The sequence below is a fragment of the Apostichopus japonicus genome, chromosome 3 (genome assembly GCF_037975245.1).
Source record: "Apostichopus japonicus isolate 1M-3 chromosome 3, ASM3797524v1, whole genome shotgun sequence".
Lineage (NCBI taxonomy): Eukaryota > Metazoa > Echinodermata > Holothuroidea > Aspidochirotida > Stichopodidae > Apostichopus > Apostichopus japonicus.
This window is the reverse complement of record NC_092563.1, coordinates 5,662,020-5,677,013: the sequence shown is the minus strand read 5'-3', so window position 1 is coordinate 5,677,013 and position 14,994 is coordinate 5,662,020. Positions and strand designations below refer to the sequence as shown.

General features: G+C 37.7%; 1 protein-coding gene across 1 annotated transcript in view; it reads right to left on the bottom strand.

Annotated features, from left to right (window-relative positions):
* The window catches only part of LOC139961299 (CD109 antigen-like), a 40,354-nt gene that overhangs the window by 3,359 nt on the left and 22,001 nt on the right, over positions 1-14,994 (bottom strand). The window contains exons 12-29 of the mRNA XM_071960427.1: positions 14,721-14,852; positions 13,850-13,912; positions 13,300-13,491; positions 12,363-12,512; positions 11,737-11,874; positions 10,836-10,899; positions 10,195-10,372; positions 8,673-8,790; positions 7,517-7,630; positions 6,744-6,830; positions 5,908-6,051; positions 4,847-4,991; positions 3,936-4,112; positions 3,157-3,395; positions 2,643-2,726; positions 1,969-2,149; positions 1,051-1,268; positions 500-658 (exon numbers count right to left, since the gene is read on the bottom strand). Coding sequence (XP_071816528.1) covers positions 500-658; positions 1,051-1,268; positions 1,969-2,149; positions 2,643-2,726; positions 3,157-3,395; positions 3,936-4,112; positions 4,847-4,991; positions 5,908-6,051; positions 6,744-6,830; positions 7,517-7,630; positions 8,673-8,790; positions 10,195-10,372; positions 10,836-10,899; positions 11,737-11,874; positions 12,363-12,512; positions 13,300-13,491; positions 13,850-13,912; positions 14,721-14,852 — 2,583 coding nt within the window. The remainder of the gene's footprint in view (positions 1-499; positions 659-1,050; positions 1,269-1,968; positions 2,150-2,642; positions 2,727-3,156; positions 3,396-3,935; positions 4,113-4,846; positions 4,992-5,907; positions 6,052-6,743; positions 6,831-7,516; positions 7,631-8,672; positions 8,791-10,194; positions 10,373-10,835; positions 10,900-11,736; positions 11,875-12,362; positions 12,513-13,299; positions 13,492-13,849; positions 13,913-14,720; positions 14,853-14,994) is intronic.

The following is a 14,994-nucleotide window of genomic DNA, read 5'->3' as shown; positions in this document are numbered from 1 at the left end:
GAGGTCATAAATAGGCTCCCAGTACTCGCATGCTAACTACAAGAACATAACTTTATTAACAATGTGAAGAAGACCCAAACATGGTAACAGTGGCGTAGGAAGGTACTTTTGAGTGGAGGGGGGGGGCTGAAGACTGATGGCTGGCCTGGGGGAGGGGTCTAAAGGGAGGGGGTGTCCCCCTCCCATTTGGACTTTTTTTGCATTTCCAGGTGGCCTCAGATGCAATTTGGTGCAATATAGCACACTTCAACACCCACTCCATTTTGTAAAAAATTTTGCATTTTCACCTAGCCTTAGATGCAATTTGGTGCTCCAAATGAGATTTTTTTCTCATTTGGAAATGAAAAAGGGGTTTTCTGACTTGCGAAGCGGGGGGGGGGGCGGAATGATACTTCCGCCCCACCATATTTTTCACTGGGGGGGTTGGTGCCCCCAGCCCCCCCCGGTTCCTACGCCCTTGCATGGTAATGCCTATTGTTGGAATGAAACGAAACCTCACCTCGACTTGTTGCAGTACGATAGCATTGTTTGTATCCACTGTGAGGTCATGGGTATACGAAGGGTCACTACTAAGTGAGATGGAGAGGTCCACTTGAGGGTCAGTCTCCCTGAAGATTAATGAGAATGCTGTGAGGGCCTGAAGTCCAATCACTGTATCCTGTACAAAGAAAAAAATAAATAGAAAAGACAATTGAGTTTTTATTGTATGATGTAGAATAAAATGAGGCCCTCGTTGGGAGTTCTAACTTTTACACAATCATAGAAATTGATATCCTAAACAGCATCTTCGGGTTGAATTCAACTTTCACCAGGATGTGTTCTTAGGATACATGTCGATCATAAATTTGTCTATTCTTTTAACAATACCGCTTGCTTTAGAGAAAATTGGAAGAGAGAACTGGTGCAAAGGATTTCAGACACTGTGTGTTGTTACCGAGCAACCATAAACGATTGATACTTGGGAAATTTTCTTTGGCTTTTTATTTCGCGACCTGCCAAGACAGACAGACCCCTGATAGCTAGATGAGGCGAAAGGGAAAGACATCTGACCTGAGTTGACCCGTAGCCTCCAAACGGATTCCTCTGGTGCGTCATCCACTTGGCAATGCTGGACGCTCCAGGTATATCGTCCATTTCCAGATAAGTCAGCAGTGCGTAAGAGGTCATCTCGACCTCGCTGGACGGCGGTCCGTGGTAAGGCCTGTACCAGTAGTCATCTTCATCTTCTACCGTCCCATCCTCTGCTGATGACCAGTGCTTTTGTCCTCCTACATAACGAAAAAATATGAAAATATAAAAAATATAAAAAAATATAAAAATATATAAAAAATAAAGAATATAAAGAATATAAAGACTATAAAGAATATAAAGAATAATAAGAATATTAAGAATATTAAGAATATAAAAAATATCAAGAATATCAAGAATATCAAGAATATAAAGAATATGATGAATATAAAGAATATAAAGAATATAAAGAATATAATGAGTATAAAGAATATAAAGAATATAATGAATATAATGAATATAAAGAATATTAAGAATATAAAAATTATCAAGAATATCAAGAATATCAAGAATATAAAGAATAAAAAGAATATAATGAATATAAAGAATATAAAGAATATTAAGAATATAAAAAATATCAAGAATATCAAGAATATAAAGAATATAATGAATATAAAGAATATAAAGAATTAAAGAATATAAAAAATCTAAAGAATATAAATGATATAAAAAAAATCAAAAATAACAAAAATATCAAAAACCTAAAGAATATAAAGAATATCAAAAAATATAAAGAATATCAAAAGTATCAAAAATATCAAAAATGAAAAAAATATCAAAAATATCAAAAAAATATTAAAAATATCAAAATGAATAACAACCTCTGGAGAGGATTGTCGGCACAACCACACCTTTACTTTTAGAGATAACTTCTTTTTTTTTTAAATTTACAAAGCGTACCCTCCGTGATGGCCAGATTGTCCAACAACTCCCTAAATCTGGTTGCCGCACTACTTTTGGTGATGGCAAGAGCATAGGTTACCAGGGAGAGAGCATAGGGATCCGATTTGACATCGTCCTCTTGATCCACCAGGTATCCTTGAGCCCTTGTTATTGCTGACTGAATGCTCTCCCTTATGGACTGAAAACAAACCAGAAAGTTAGAGAACTATGGTTAAAGAACTATGGTTGCAAATATTAACACATATTAAATTATTAAATCCATGTTTTACATCATGAGAAGACCACTTAAATGTAACATGATCATCTTTTAACATCAGATAACAAATTTTGCGAGAAAATATTACGAGCACACATCGCTTGCAGCTGTCTTCGGTTTCTTTTCCTTCAGCACTTTTCTCGTTCGAGTGGGACCTGTTCACAAAACAAGGAATAATTCTACGTTTGATTCCGATCAAGTAACTTGCTCATACCTGGACTGCTCTAAATCAGCAAGTTTTATTCTGTAGTTCAGCAAGTTCCCCAACTTGTAGAGAAGTTAAAGAATTTTATATGTAAAACAGGAAAGAAAATGCAGTTTCTTTTTGGAATACAAAACTTCAGAATAATTTTTTTCAACAACTACCATCCTCAAATTTAGTGAAAGATGTTGAAATGGAAGTAATCTGACCTACCTCTGAAATATTTTGAGAATTCAGAACTTCTTGAAGTGCAATTGTGATGTAAGCAGTCAGTGTGGCTCCTGGATTTACTCCTCCCTGGAATGGGTAAAAATGACAAGAGCAGAGAAAAATTAAATTTATATTCATTTTGCTGCTTCTGTTATAGAACTGTGGCTGTCTGGTTTCCGTGAGGATGGATTGCAATATTGTTATGAGATTTTACAGGATTAGGAAGAATATTTTCTCCCCCTAACAGCTAAGAATAATCTTGCTTTCTTTGGGAGTCATATTCAAAGTTTGCCATTCTGTCATCGGGGTTTCAGAGAGGGGCTAATTTTCGTTCTCACGTTTTCACGCTGTCGTTCAAAAAAGCTGTCTTGAAGAATAAAAGAAAATTTATCACGATGATTTAATGAAATTGACAACAAATTTGGGCTCGTGCCTTTCCAACAATTTGTAATACCATGAGCTTTTACGTAATGAAACAAAAAAAATAAAACGTTAACAGAATGGAATCAATTCTTACTTCGATACCGCTATCCACAATTCTGCCGGGCTCCGTAAATGTTCCAGAGCGATCCTGCTGGGATATGATGAACTTCACGGCCATTTCTATGACCTTGGTGTCAATGGTAATGAATTTCGCCGCACCGGTGAAGGATTTTGCGACGAAAGAGGTCAGCCAAACACTGCCCGATGGATCGCTTTTACCGAAGGCACTGAAGGAACCGTCATCGTGCTTGTACGTCAACTCACGTTGGTAGCCTAGCAGGACAAAAAAAATTACAGGACAATTACCAAACATCTTCATAAAAAAGAGAGAAAAAACAACGTATCTCTTTATAAGTAATGAAATTGTTGTCACAAGAAGAAAGACAACAATTTGCATTCCAGTGTAATCGCTTTAGTATGTAGCCAACAACAGACAGTTACGAATCACCTCTTCCAGTAATGTCAAAGACAGAAGAAAAAAGAGATGTACTCTCAAATATAAGAGAGAGACAACAGAACTTCAGACCAATGGAAATATCATCTCGTTGTATTGTTATGTCACACGAAAGATTACTTCAATCATAAAAGAAAATTATCATTTCTTAAATGTAGTTAATCATCAAACAGGTTGGTTGCATCATAATTGATAGAATCATAGAATCCCGATTGCATTTTACCACCAAGTATTCACTTGCTTTTTGGCCTTGTTCACTCTCGTTTTTCACCAAAAGAGATTCTTGCATTTGTTTGTATTAATGCTATATGAAGAATATTGTCTCCTTGTCTAACATTTGTCTTGCCTCATTAACTTACCAGAGAGCATGAACCGGTACGCTTTGTCTTTGATCTCTGGGCTGTTCTGGTCTGTCACCGTGAGGTATTCGTAGACAAAGACGTCCGGAGCAAAGTTCATCATGTTCTGCTCTCCGCAGCCGAAGGGCATCTTCAGCAGGCTGTCTAGATTATTCATGGTTGGACCCATGATGTCACCTGCATGGCCCCACCAAAGAATGGGGGTAATAGAGTTTTACAAATCAAGGGGAATTAAAATATAGATCACAAATCTAGTCGAAAGTGGCCTTACTCTCTTTTCATGTCCCGACATGAATATTCACACAATCACTCCCTCGGTAGCATCCACTTTTTCTCTAAATAAAATTTCCTGCGATCGATTGACATAGTGATATGACAATATAGTTATGTTACGTTGCCATTGCTGAGAGACCAATCAAGGGTAGTCTCTGAGTTTAAAGGTAAAATTCAATGTATTAATTCTTTCAAAAACAAAGTCCTGAGAAAAATTTTCATTTGAGACGGACAATTTCAAAAGCTGAGCAAAATGTTGTTTATTGTATGGTTGATTTACTAAGTTGGATAAAGTTGAAAGTTGAAATAAGTCACAATTTAGAGACTTTCAAAGGATATTCAGTTCCACTGGGCATGAGGTGTCTTTTTGGTACGACAGAGAAAAAGTTGTGTCAAACATCTCTCGCAAAGTTACTTGGGGTGTTTTACAAATACAGGTACTCGCCCAGTAAATTATTGAACAAAGTACCGAATATCTGCCCCTCCTCTCTCTCCCCCCCCCCAAAACCCCCCATCACAAATTGTTTTCAACCTTTTCCATGTTAGAAACCCAAATTCTGTTCATTCCTTTAGCTGTAACTGTTGTACAAATATTTTATCCCTTCTTATATGATATTATGCACTATTTTGTTTCTTACCCGTTACCGACAGCAGTACCCTAACTGACCCAGAGACCAGTTCATCTGGCGAGGGAAGTCCAATGGCAAACACTTCCTCGATGTCTGTGTCTGTGCCCTCATTAAACAGTCTCGTCTCTGAGACACTGTGGGAGATTCCTTCCGCCTGAAGGATAACCAAAACATATTGTAAGATAGTTATTACTTCAGAGAGAGGGAGGAGGGAGGGAGGTGGGAGGGAGGGAGGGAGGTGGGGAGGAGGGACTTGTTCTCCAAATCTGACTTCTTCCTGAAAAATTTGTCCATTGCATACAACATAATAACACGGATACTGAAACTGTCTGTTTACAAGGCACTAGAGCTAGGAAGCCAAGAAAGGGGCTATTATCCTAATGTAATTCAATCCTTAAGTACATTGTTGAAATTTCATTATCATATTTCAGTTACTACGGCAACAATCCCTTGAAAGTCATCTAAATTCTTCTTCTTGTCCAAATAGGTGACATTTTAGCTACCTTATATCTAAGTATGCAATTTTACGGAGGAATAAAGACATTAACAGGGTCACATGGAAAAGTGTTGTAAAGGTACTGGCATTCACTTGTTTCGAAAGGCTTTAGATTTGGATCTCATCAAATATATTGTCATGATAAATAAATCTGAAACAGGAAAATTTGCTCTTTTGAAATAAAGACTTTACAAAGAATATTCATGGCTGTAGTGCTAGACTGCTACATGGATCAAAAGGTAATAGTATTCATGAAGGCATCACACAAGTATTCTCTTTCCCTAAAGGTAATAGTATTCATGAAGGCATCACACAAGTATTCTCTTTCCCTAGAGGTAATAGTATTCATGAAGGCATCACACAAGTATTCTCTTTCCCTAGAGGTAATAGTATTCATAAAGGCATCACACAAGTATTCTCTTTCCCTAGAGGTAATAGTATTCATGAAGGCATCACAAGAGTATTCTCTTTCCCTAAAGGAAATAGTATTGAAGAAGGCATCACATGAGTATTCTCTTTCCCTAAAGGTAATAGTATTCATGAAGGCATCACACAAGTATTCTCTTTCCCTAACCTCAACCAAGAGCTGCCTCCTGACGGCATCACCGGCCAGATCAGAAATCGCTCTCACTTCAAGGTTGACCAAACCTATCTTTGTAATGCTGATAGGAAAGAAGACACTGGCTCCACTTCCTGCTGGAATGGTAATTTTGTCCATCTAGAAAGAAAAGAAAATGTCCAGACATTTTGAACAGCGAACAATTCCACAGCTTATTTATGTGTTTTCTAGACTTTTTATTCCTTTGATTTCTCTGTCTTTTTATTTTTCTAAATTTTTTTTAGGTTTTGTAAAGCGCCTAGAGGCCTTTTGGTATTTGGCGCTATATTAAGAACTTATTTATTATTATTATTATTTATGATTTGATTACCTTTTTTTCTCTTCCATTCATAATGTTTAATATCAGAGCAGTATTTTCTTTTTCCTTTTTTTTTTTATTATAAAACTGTATGCCTGAGTATCACACCCCTTTCATCACAAATCCCAGAAATCTATGCAATGCAATTTCCATTTTGTTTATGCCTTGCTTGTTACATATATATATATATATATATATTTTGCTTAGCATTGGCGTACAGTAAGTTTTTAATAAAATGAAAGCCCAAACAAATATAGACATCGTTGACTCTGCAGTGGGTCCTGACTGGAAATTCTACCGACTTTCAAAATTTCTGGGCAATATAGCTGGGCCCCCTCGATGAGGCATCACATATAATGAGCAATGTCATCAGGTTCCATAACAGTTACAGAGAGTGGCGGTTATGTGTTCTTCTGAAGTTTGGATATTAAGAGTGACCATTTTTCGACTTTCTAGCACATGTGAGGGGTAAAACTGATGACCTTTAACTTACCATGGCCTCAGATGAAGACTTTTCGATGCCGTTTTCATCCACGATAATGCCTTCAAAATGAGTGGACTTCTCAAGAGAAACTGTGGCCTTTAAAAGAGAAACAAGAACGACATGGCTTGGATTGTGGCTGAATGTGAAACTTAAATAACTTTTGAAACTCAGGACAAAGTAGTGGTGATTACTAAAAGGGTAAAATGAGGGTGGGGTGTGGAAGGGGGGAGGCCAATCAGCAGTTGTGAGAATAAAGGAGAGTAGAAATGAAACCTGCCAACTGAAATACAGGGCAGTAGTGTAGCCAAAGAGAAAAGAAGGGGGGAGGTGGGGGGGGGAGGGCAGCAACTGAATAAAGGTCAGTTGTTTGGCCTGAGGGGGAACAAGAGGGGGCATTCCTACCCACTGTATTTTCTCTCTAAGTTACAATCTTGTCTTCAATGTTACTTTAAACAGTTGTTATTTTCACTGCTGCCAAAGAAAGTTTGTCATCTCTCCCTCTCCAAGAAAGAATGATTATCCCAATGAATAGCAATCTATAACATTGCATTTCTGGCCACCATTTTCCAGAATATGATGCTTGATTGGAAATATGCTACATGGCAGTGATGCATTTAAATGAATAATATGAACCTTTTCCATACCGAAGGGAAAGTGAAATATTAAAGAGATATTACTTCTTAAAAATGGAATAAGAACATGTAAAACACAAAAATTTCAGTTAAAATAAACATGTCATATTCCTTCAACTAGAACAGAAAATATTCATCATAGATACATACTTGAATTTCGGTGTCGAAATAGTTGAAAACGGTAGCTTGAAGGACCAGAGTTTCACCTCTGATGATTGAATACGGCAAGTTGAGTGACACAAAGAACGGCTTGAAAACAGTCGTCTAGGGAATAGAAAATGATATATGTGTGAATGCAAAATACCTTTGAAAGAGTAATGTACGCGCATGTCTTCATGCAGTTCAATTTCAAAAGTAAGTCGAAAGTACTTGTGGATGGTGACTTTACTGATGGATGGCACATATGTGAGCCTTGATGCAAAGTTTTTTTCTCTACGTTCACCCGCACTGGGAAGTACATGTGAAGAAAAATATCATGTCACCTTTTTAAGGTTCATGCAGTCTGATGGCACAGGTAAGAAGTTTCTAAAATATGATTTCTATATTCGACAAAAACTGAACACGTCTCTGATGATGGATATGTCACGTCACTTTAAGGATTACATATTTGATGGATTCTGTACCCGCATATGAAAATGATTTTATAATTAATAATAATTAATAATAAGTGGAAGCACCTATGAGTGAAGTATTAATGCTAATTTCTATAATGCGATTGCCAAATAAAATTATTCTGAAAGAGTGATTTTATTGTCACCATGTGAATGGGTTTGCTTTCAAAAGGATGTTGAAACAACTAATGTAACTATAACGGCCAATTATTTGACAAAGAGGTTCAATTTATGAATGGATGACCTCCACATGGAGTGAACCCTCTTCACAAAATGCTTTGTAATGGCCACATAAGTGAAGGGGCACCCTCTGACGAATATCTTACATCATCACAGGATCAAATGATTTGTGGCACCTGTATAAAGAGACCTTTCATGTTATGTCTATGTTTACCCCAGTGAAGGAACCTGTGGGGAGTGTATAAAATGAACAATTTTGGTTCACATAGGAGAAGGGACCCCACCCTTCAGGATACATTATTTGACATTATAGAGTAAAAAAAAAAAATCACTCTTTGTGATGTTCCCATGAAGAAACCTTGACTAAAAGTCTACAGCTTTGAAAATTCCACATCACTCAGACAACAAACTGCTGTCAGGGTGTGGTCACCGACTGGAACAAGACATTTAAGGCAATGTGTAAGTATGTGTAGACCTAGACTATCTGTTTAAATTTCAAACTTATTTAAGATTACCTTGACCGGTGCTTCAGCCACTCCAAGACCATCTGTGAGTGAGACAGCAAAAGCACTTCCAAGCCAAGACGTGATGGTATCGGGAACTGTCGTCTTGACGATAACTTGACCATTAGAGCTAATCGAAAAGAAAGAAATTTGAAAGGTTTTACATCTCTGTTATCACTGACAGAGGAATATTCAAATGATGAAAGTGTTCATTTTATTTTATTTTTTATATCTATATAGGTTTCATAACCAAACCGGCAGTGTCAGGGCCTTGCCTATCCCCCCCCCCTCGCCAGGCAGACGGACTTACCCTCCATCTATGCCACCAGCATCTGTACGTGTTTCATGAAAGGACTAATCTGCCTCTCCTTGGAAGTTTTGGTTCCCCTATCTTTAATATTTTGTGCCTTTCCAACTCAGAATTCCTGGCTATTGAGTCCTGTCCAATTAATACATTGGTACTTGACCAATTGTGAAAAATTTTCACAGGTTAACAGTATGTCATCACTGGTTAACAGTGTGAAGTACGATGTCTTGGTGAACGGTACAATGTCATAGGTTAACGGTACGATATCACTGGTTAACAGAACGATGTCACTAGTTAACGGTATGATGTGTCACTGATTAACGGTACGATGTGTCACTGAGTAACGGTACGATGTGTCACTGATTAACGATGTGGTGTCACTGGTTAACGGTAAGGTTCACTGGTTAACAGTACGATGTGTCACCGGTTAACGGTACGATGTGTCACAGGTTAACGGTACAGTGTCACTGGTTAACGGTACGATGTCACTGGTTAACAGTACGATGTGTCACTGGTTAACAGAACGATGTCACAGGTTAACGGTACAGTGTCACTGGTTAACGGTACGATGTCACTGGTTAACAGTACGATGTGTCACTGGTTAACAGTACGATATGTCACTGGTTAACAGAACGGTGTCACTGGTTAACAGTACGTCACTGGTTAACTGATGATGTCACTGGTTAACAGTAAAATGCATGAAGTAGCAGATTTATGTACCATACCTCAACATTTCAATGACAATACTTGCAGTGTTTCTAGTTAGAGAAGTCTTTGCATAGGACAGATGTGAGGGTGCCCCAAACAACGGCTGTTGGTCAAGTATGGAAGGGAGGGCCACTGTGGATACTTGGTTTAAGAATTCTATTTGAATAATATTTACAAATCTGACTTTCCACTGAAATTATCACTGACGATGCTAACGTTCCCCACTACCCTTTATTCTTCGGGTTCTGGATTGAACCTTACGACAGCAGAAGTAACACGAAACCACTATTAATCATATATTCAAACAATCCACTGTCAAAGCTCAAACCATCCAGGGTCAAAGCTCTGCTATTTTATCCTGCTGTTCCAGGTTAATCTTAAGCCAACCAATATTAGCTCATCATTAGGGACAATTATTCATATGCCCTGCTGCAACATCTGGAAATAAAAAAAAAGTTAGGAGGAATGACTGAATAAACTACACTGACAATGGTTAAGACAAAAAAAACAAATTCTCACTCTGCGATTATATCGCTCCAAAGCCACGTTTCAGGAAACTGCTTCCTCACGGTCACCTCTATAGCACTGCCAGGATTCGTATTCGAATCCGACTTCTCACGTGCAGCTCCACCAGCTGTATCTGCCTGAGCTGGAAACGGAGCTGCTTCAAGTGCCACATCATCCTCATACAAAAAATCTGATAAATAAAGAAGCAAGAATGAAATCAGGTTCTTCATTCAATACCAGCTCTTAAGTATGAGCATATTTTCTTTCACCCTTTCATTTGTAACCCATCACATGAATTAGAGGCTCTTGACCTTGCAGCACCCCCCCCCCACCACCACCCTGATTGCCTCATGCCAGGACTTCAGAGGGTCCACTGTAGAGCATCACAGTGTCCACAAGCTTACTGCAATCATGTTGCATGCAAGTAGTGTGCACACACTTAACCAATCTGAATTCTTCGTGGCACATTTCAACAGCTTAATACTTTTGGTACATGTGTTACATAATTTCTCTTCAAGAGTGACCAGAAAACCTGGATAGAGTTTCAATAGCAGATGATTCGATACAATTCTTTGTTGTTGTTTTTTGTTTTCTTTTGTCTTTACAATGCCAAGGGTTGTTCAACAAACAGCTGAGAAATAGCAGATACTCACAATTGTAATTATTAGACACATATCCAGGGACCAGCCCATCAGAAAACACCAGTAGCCCAGCATCCTACAACATGATATGATAAAGTGAAAAAAAAAATGTAATGTGATAAAAGAGTTCACTATGTGAGTAGAGACCAAACAGATTATTTAATTTCTGGACACATCAGATGATCATATTGAAGCTCTTGACATCACGTTCTATACAATAATTAAACAGTGCGTGATAATGCGGCAAGCACATGAGACCCCAGCAAGAGAATGACTGCTGACTTGAATTGTGAATACATTTAGTGAAACCAATTAAATTCTGCTTGCATATTCAGCAGTAACTAGAATTGCCCCCTATCAGATGATCGACTATGTCACTACTGTACCTATGCCACTTCTCAATGAGGAAACCATTTGGACAGCAGCAACTATTAATTACACCTGAATATTGCCGTTGCTAAGCTGAGGTTTCTGTTTCCTGTACAGTTTACATGGTAGGCTAGCTACACCATGACGGTACAACACAGGAACAGTTCTCCTGATATAGGAACACCTGTTATTCTCTTTGTGGGCAAAATCGTTTGCACAAGAATGAGCATTTGACTATGCTTGCAACTTACCTCAGCATAAAACTAAGCTTAGCATAAATTTGCTGACAAGGATCATATATTCTATTACACTATAGAAACTTATTGACACTTCTGAATGAGTGAATCCATTTGAAAAGAAAAAATAATAATTTATGACACTTGTAATTAAACTTGAATATTGCCGTTGCTAAGCTTAGGATCCTGTTTCCTATACAGTTTACATGGTAGTAAACTGCTGATAAAAGTCATAAACTATACAAGCCATAGAGAAATATGTAGCAATTCTTTTAAATAATACAGCAATTAGCATCGATCATACTTACATTGAATACTTCTCTTGCAGAACTGCTTGGGGAGTAACGAGGGTACAACACTCTTCTCTTCTTGCGGAAAACGACATCTGTTGGAAAACTGTCAGTGCCAACATCATCAGTGCCAATTGCAGATAATTCATCAATCACCTATAAGAAAATAGAAAAAGATGGAGTTGAAAAAAGTTATAAATTTAACCTTCAATAAGTGCTGTGGCGCTGGCAGTTTGAAACAATCCATCAGTGTCAATTTTTTAATAAATTGTCTGAAATAATCTGCAAACATTTGTCAGTGTGATATACAATACCACAAGGTTCCAAGGTTTTATTTGTTGTTGTCTCATATTAAATATATTCAGTGTATAGGAAGGTAGGAACCTGCGAAGCATACTACACTACAGGTTATCTCAGCATCGTTCTGATGTTGAGAGAGAAAGTGGGTTGTGTTACAAAAGACACTTTATCCATTTTGGTGACATTCACTGTGACAGTGGGTTGTGTTAGAAAGGATATAATACTTACACCATATGATTGCTTTTATTCATTGAGACAAGATTCTAGGCAACAGTGGGTGAGATAAGGAAGGCTACCTTCCACTCCATATAGATTCAACCTGACAAACGGAACAGAGGACTCACCTCATCTCTGGTAATGTCGTTCCCCGACTTCAAAATAAGAACGCTCTGGTCGACAGCTAGGATACCGACAAAAGACTCTGGGGAAGCCTCGACGGTGAATGTGATGGCATCACCTGGTTCACTAGTATCCCGGTCAAAGGAGACACTTACCTAACATACAAATGAAAACATAGGTCAATGCTTTACTGCTAAAACTTAAAGTAATAAAATAATATCGACAATTTCTATTTTTGATCATGAAATGCAATCGGATCCTTTAATTTTACTCTAGGGGGGGATTGGATTGCTTTAACTCTCAACCTTGCTTTTGACCTAGATCGCACTGCATATTGAATTGGGATGTAACTTACTTTTACTTTGATCAACCAGTGTAATATTCAAACATAATCAGAGTCCCCCCCCCCCCACCCCAATCTATTCACGAGATATATGTGATCACTACCAGATGGTGTCTTTTAATTGATTGAGTTCCGTTAACTCTTTAGTCAAAATAAAATAAAACTGTTAGCAAACTTCTTATCCACTAGAGAGCCTGTGTAGGAGAATGTGTAAAAGTAAGTTAGGCCAACTCTTTTGTCATGTACAACTTGTAATTCAGTACTTATACATTGTTATTTACAAACATAATGTCACCATTCCTAATGTAATTTTGGTGGTCAGAAGTAGCTGGTTATTGTTATGTTACCATATAATATATTGAGTAGGGTACAGGTCTTGAATAAGGTAGGGGGGGGTGGGGGAGGGGGGAACAAATTACTCTCTGTGCCGTCAGCACTTCAGCATTTTGAGCCCCAGTATAGTATCACTGGGATTGTAGTCCAAGGCAACTCAAAATCTAGCATTACGATGAAGACATGACATTTGTGGAAACCGTAAAATCTCATGGCTTTTGAAGTTTTAATTGACTTAGAAAGAGAGTTCTTTTGGCAATACTCACTTGATTCTTAAAGATGCCGTCGACTTGGAGCTCAACACTGTCTGCTATCACCTCTCCATCATCCCTGACAAAGGAAACAATCACCTTGGCTCTGGGGGCCATCCTAGCATCCACGGCTAAGGTTATAGTGTTGACATTCCGTGTGAGAGCTTTCAGTGAGTCAACTAACATGATGTTGCCTTGGGAGATTACCTAACGTGAAGTAAATAAAAGGACTTGACCATCAACGGTTTCAAATTTGAAAGGAGAAGAAATAACTTTTTTTTCTATAGTACATTCTAACAATGTGGACACAAATTTGCCAAAAAGAAATAAAAAATGTGAAAACTCTGTTTGGTACTCTGGAATATGTGTTTTCTATTCTTCTGTTTGGCACTCTGAAATATGTGTTTTCTATTTTTATATCTGGCACTCTGAAATATGTTTTTTTGATATTCTTCTGTTTTGGCACTCTGGATTATGTTCTTCTAGACAGATGGAACATTATAATTGCTGTATTATCAATAATTATTATTTTCGTCTCAAATGGCATTTTACAATCAATGCTTACCGTGTAAGTAAGTTCCGATGGAATTTCCGTTGTCGTCACTGTGAAAGTCACATCCTGGCCAATCTTCATAAGATAAACAAAAAAGATAAATAAACATATCAGTTGGATGATACTTATTCAGACTAACTATGCTAATTATTTTACTGTGTAAAAGTACTGATTGTAAACAAGTATGATTGAACACATTTCATTTTCTAATGAACCTGATTATCGCTAAACATCATCCTTAAACAGAACTTTGCACTTTTTTCTTTCATTCATAGTCGTGTCTTTACATCTGGGTAAGCTCCTTAGCCTACTGAAGTAAAGTCCTATAGTATTGTCATTACTTTTAGGTAAGTTTCTCAGCCGACTACAGTAGAGTCCCATACTCTTGTTGTTAATTCTTGGTAAGCTACAGTACTTAGCCTACTGTTGTAAGGTCACATAGTCTTATTGTAACTTCTTGTTAGGCTTCTTAGCCTACTGTAGTAAGTTTCTTAGCCTACTACAGTAGAGTCCCATACTCTTGTTGTTAATTCTTGGTAAGCTACAGCACTTAGCCTACTGTTGTAAGGTCCCATAGTCTTGTCATTATTTCTTGTAACTCTTAGCCAAATGTTGTTAAGACCCGTAGTCTTGTCGTTACTTGTTGGAAGGCTTCTTAGCCTACTGTAGTAAAGTCCCATAGCCTTATTGTAACTTCTTGTTAGGCTTCTTAGCCTACTGTAGTAAAGTCCCATAGCCTTATTGTAACTTCTTGTTAGGCTTCTTAGCCTACTGTAGTAAAGTCCCATAGCCTTATTGTTACTTCTTGTTAGGCTCCTTAGCCTACTGTAGTAAAAATGATAATTAAGCATGCAAGAATGAATGAAAAAATGTCATAGCTTACTGTCACTTGTTCTGTCTCAATGGCAATTTGGATGTACGTCTGACTGGGGGAGTCCATTTTTGTCAAATATTGCAAGTATGAGTTGGGTTGGTAACTGTCAAGTTCTTGTGAAGATGGTCGGTAGTACAAACCCTGGAAAAGAGAAAATGTGGGAAGGGGGGATTAATTATACCTAATATTATGTATGGATGGAAGGAAAGACTGACAGACAAACAGATAGACAATAGATGAATGAGTACGTTTCTTTATTAATGAGGTTGGAAGAGTAGACATC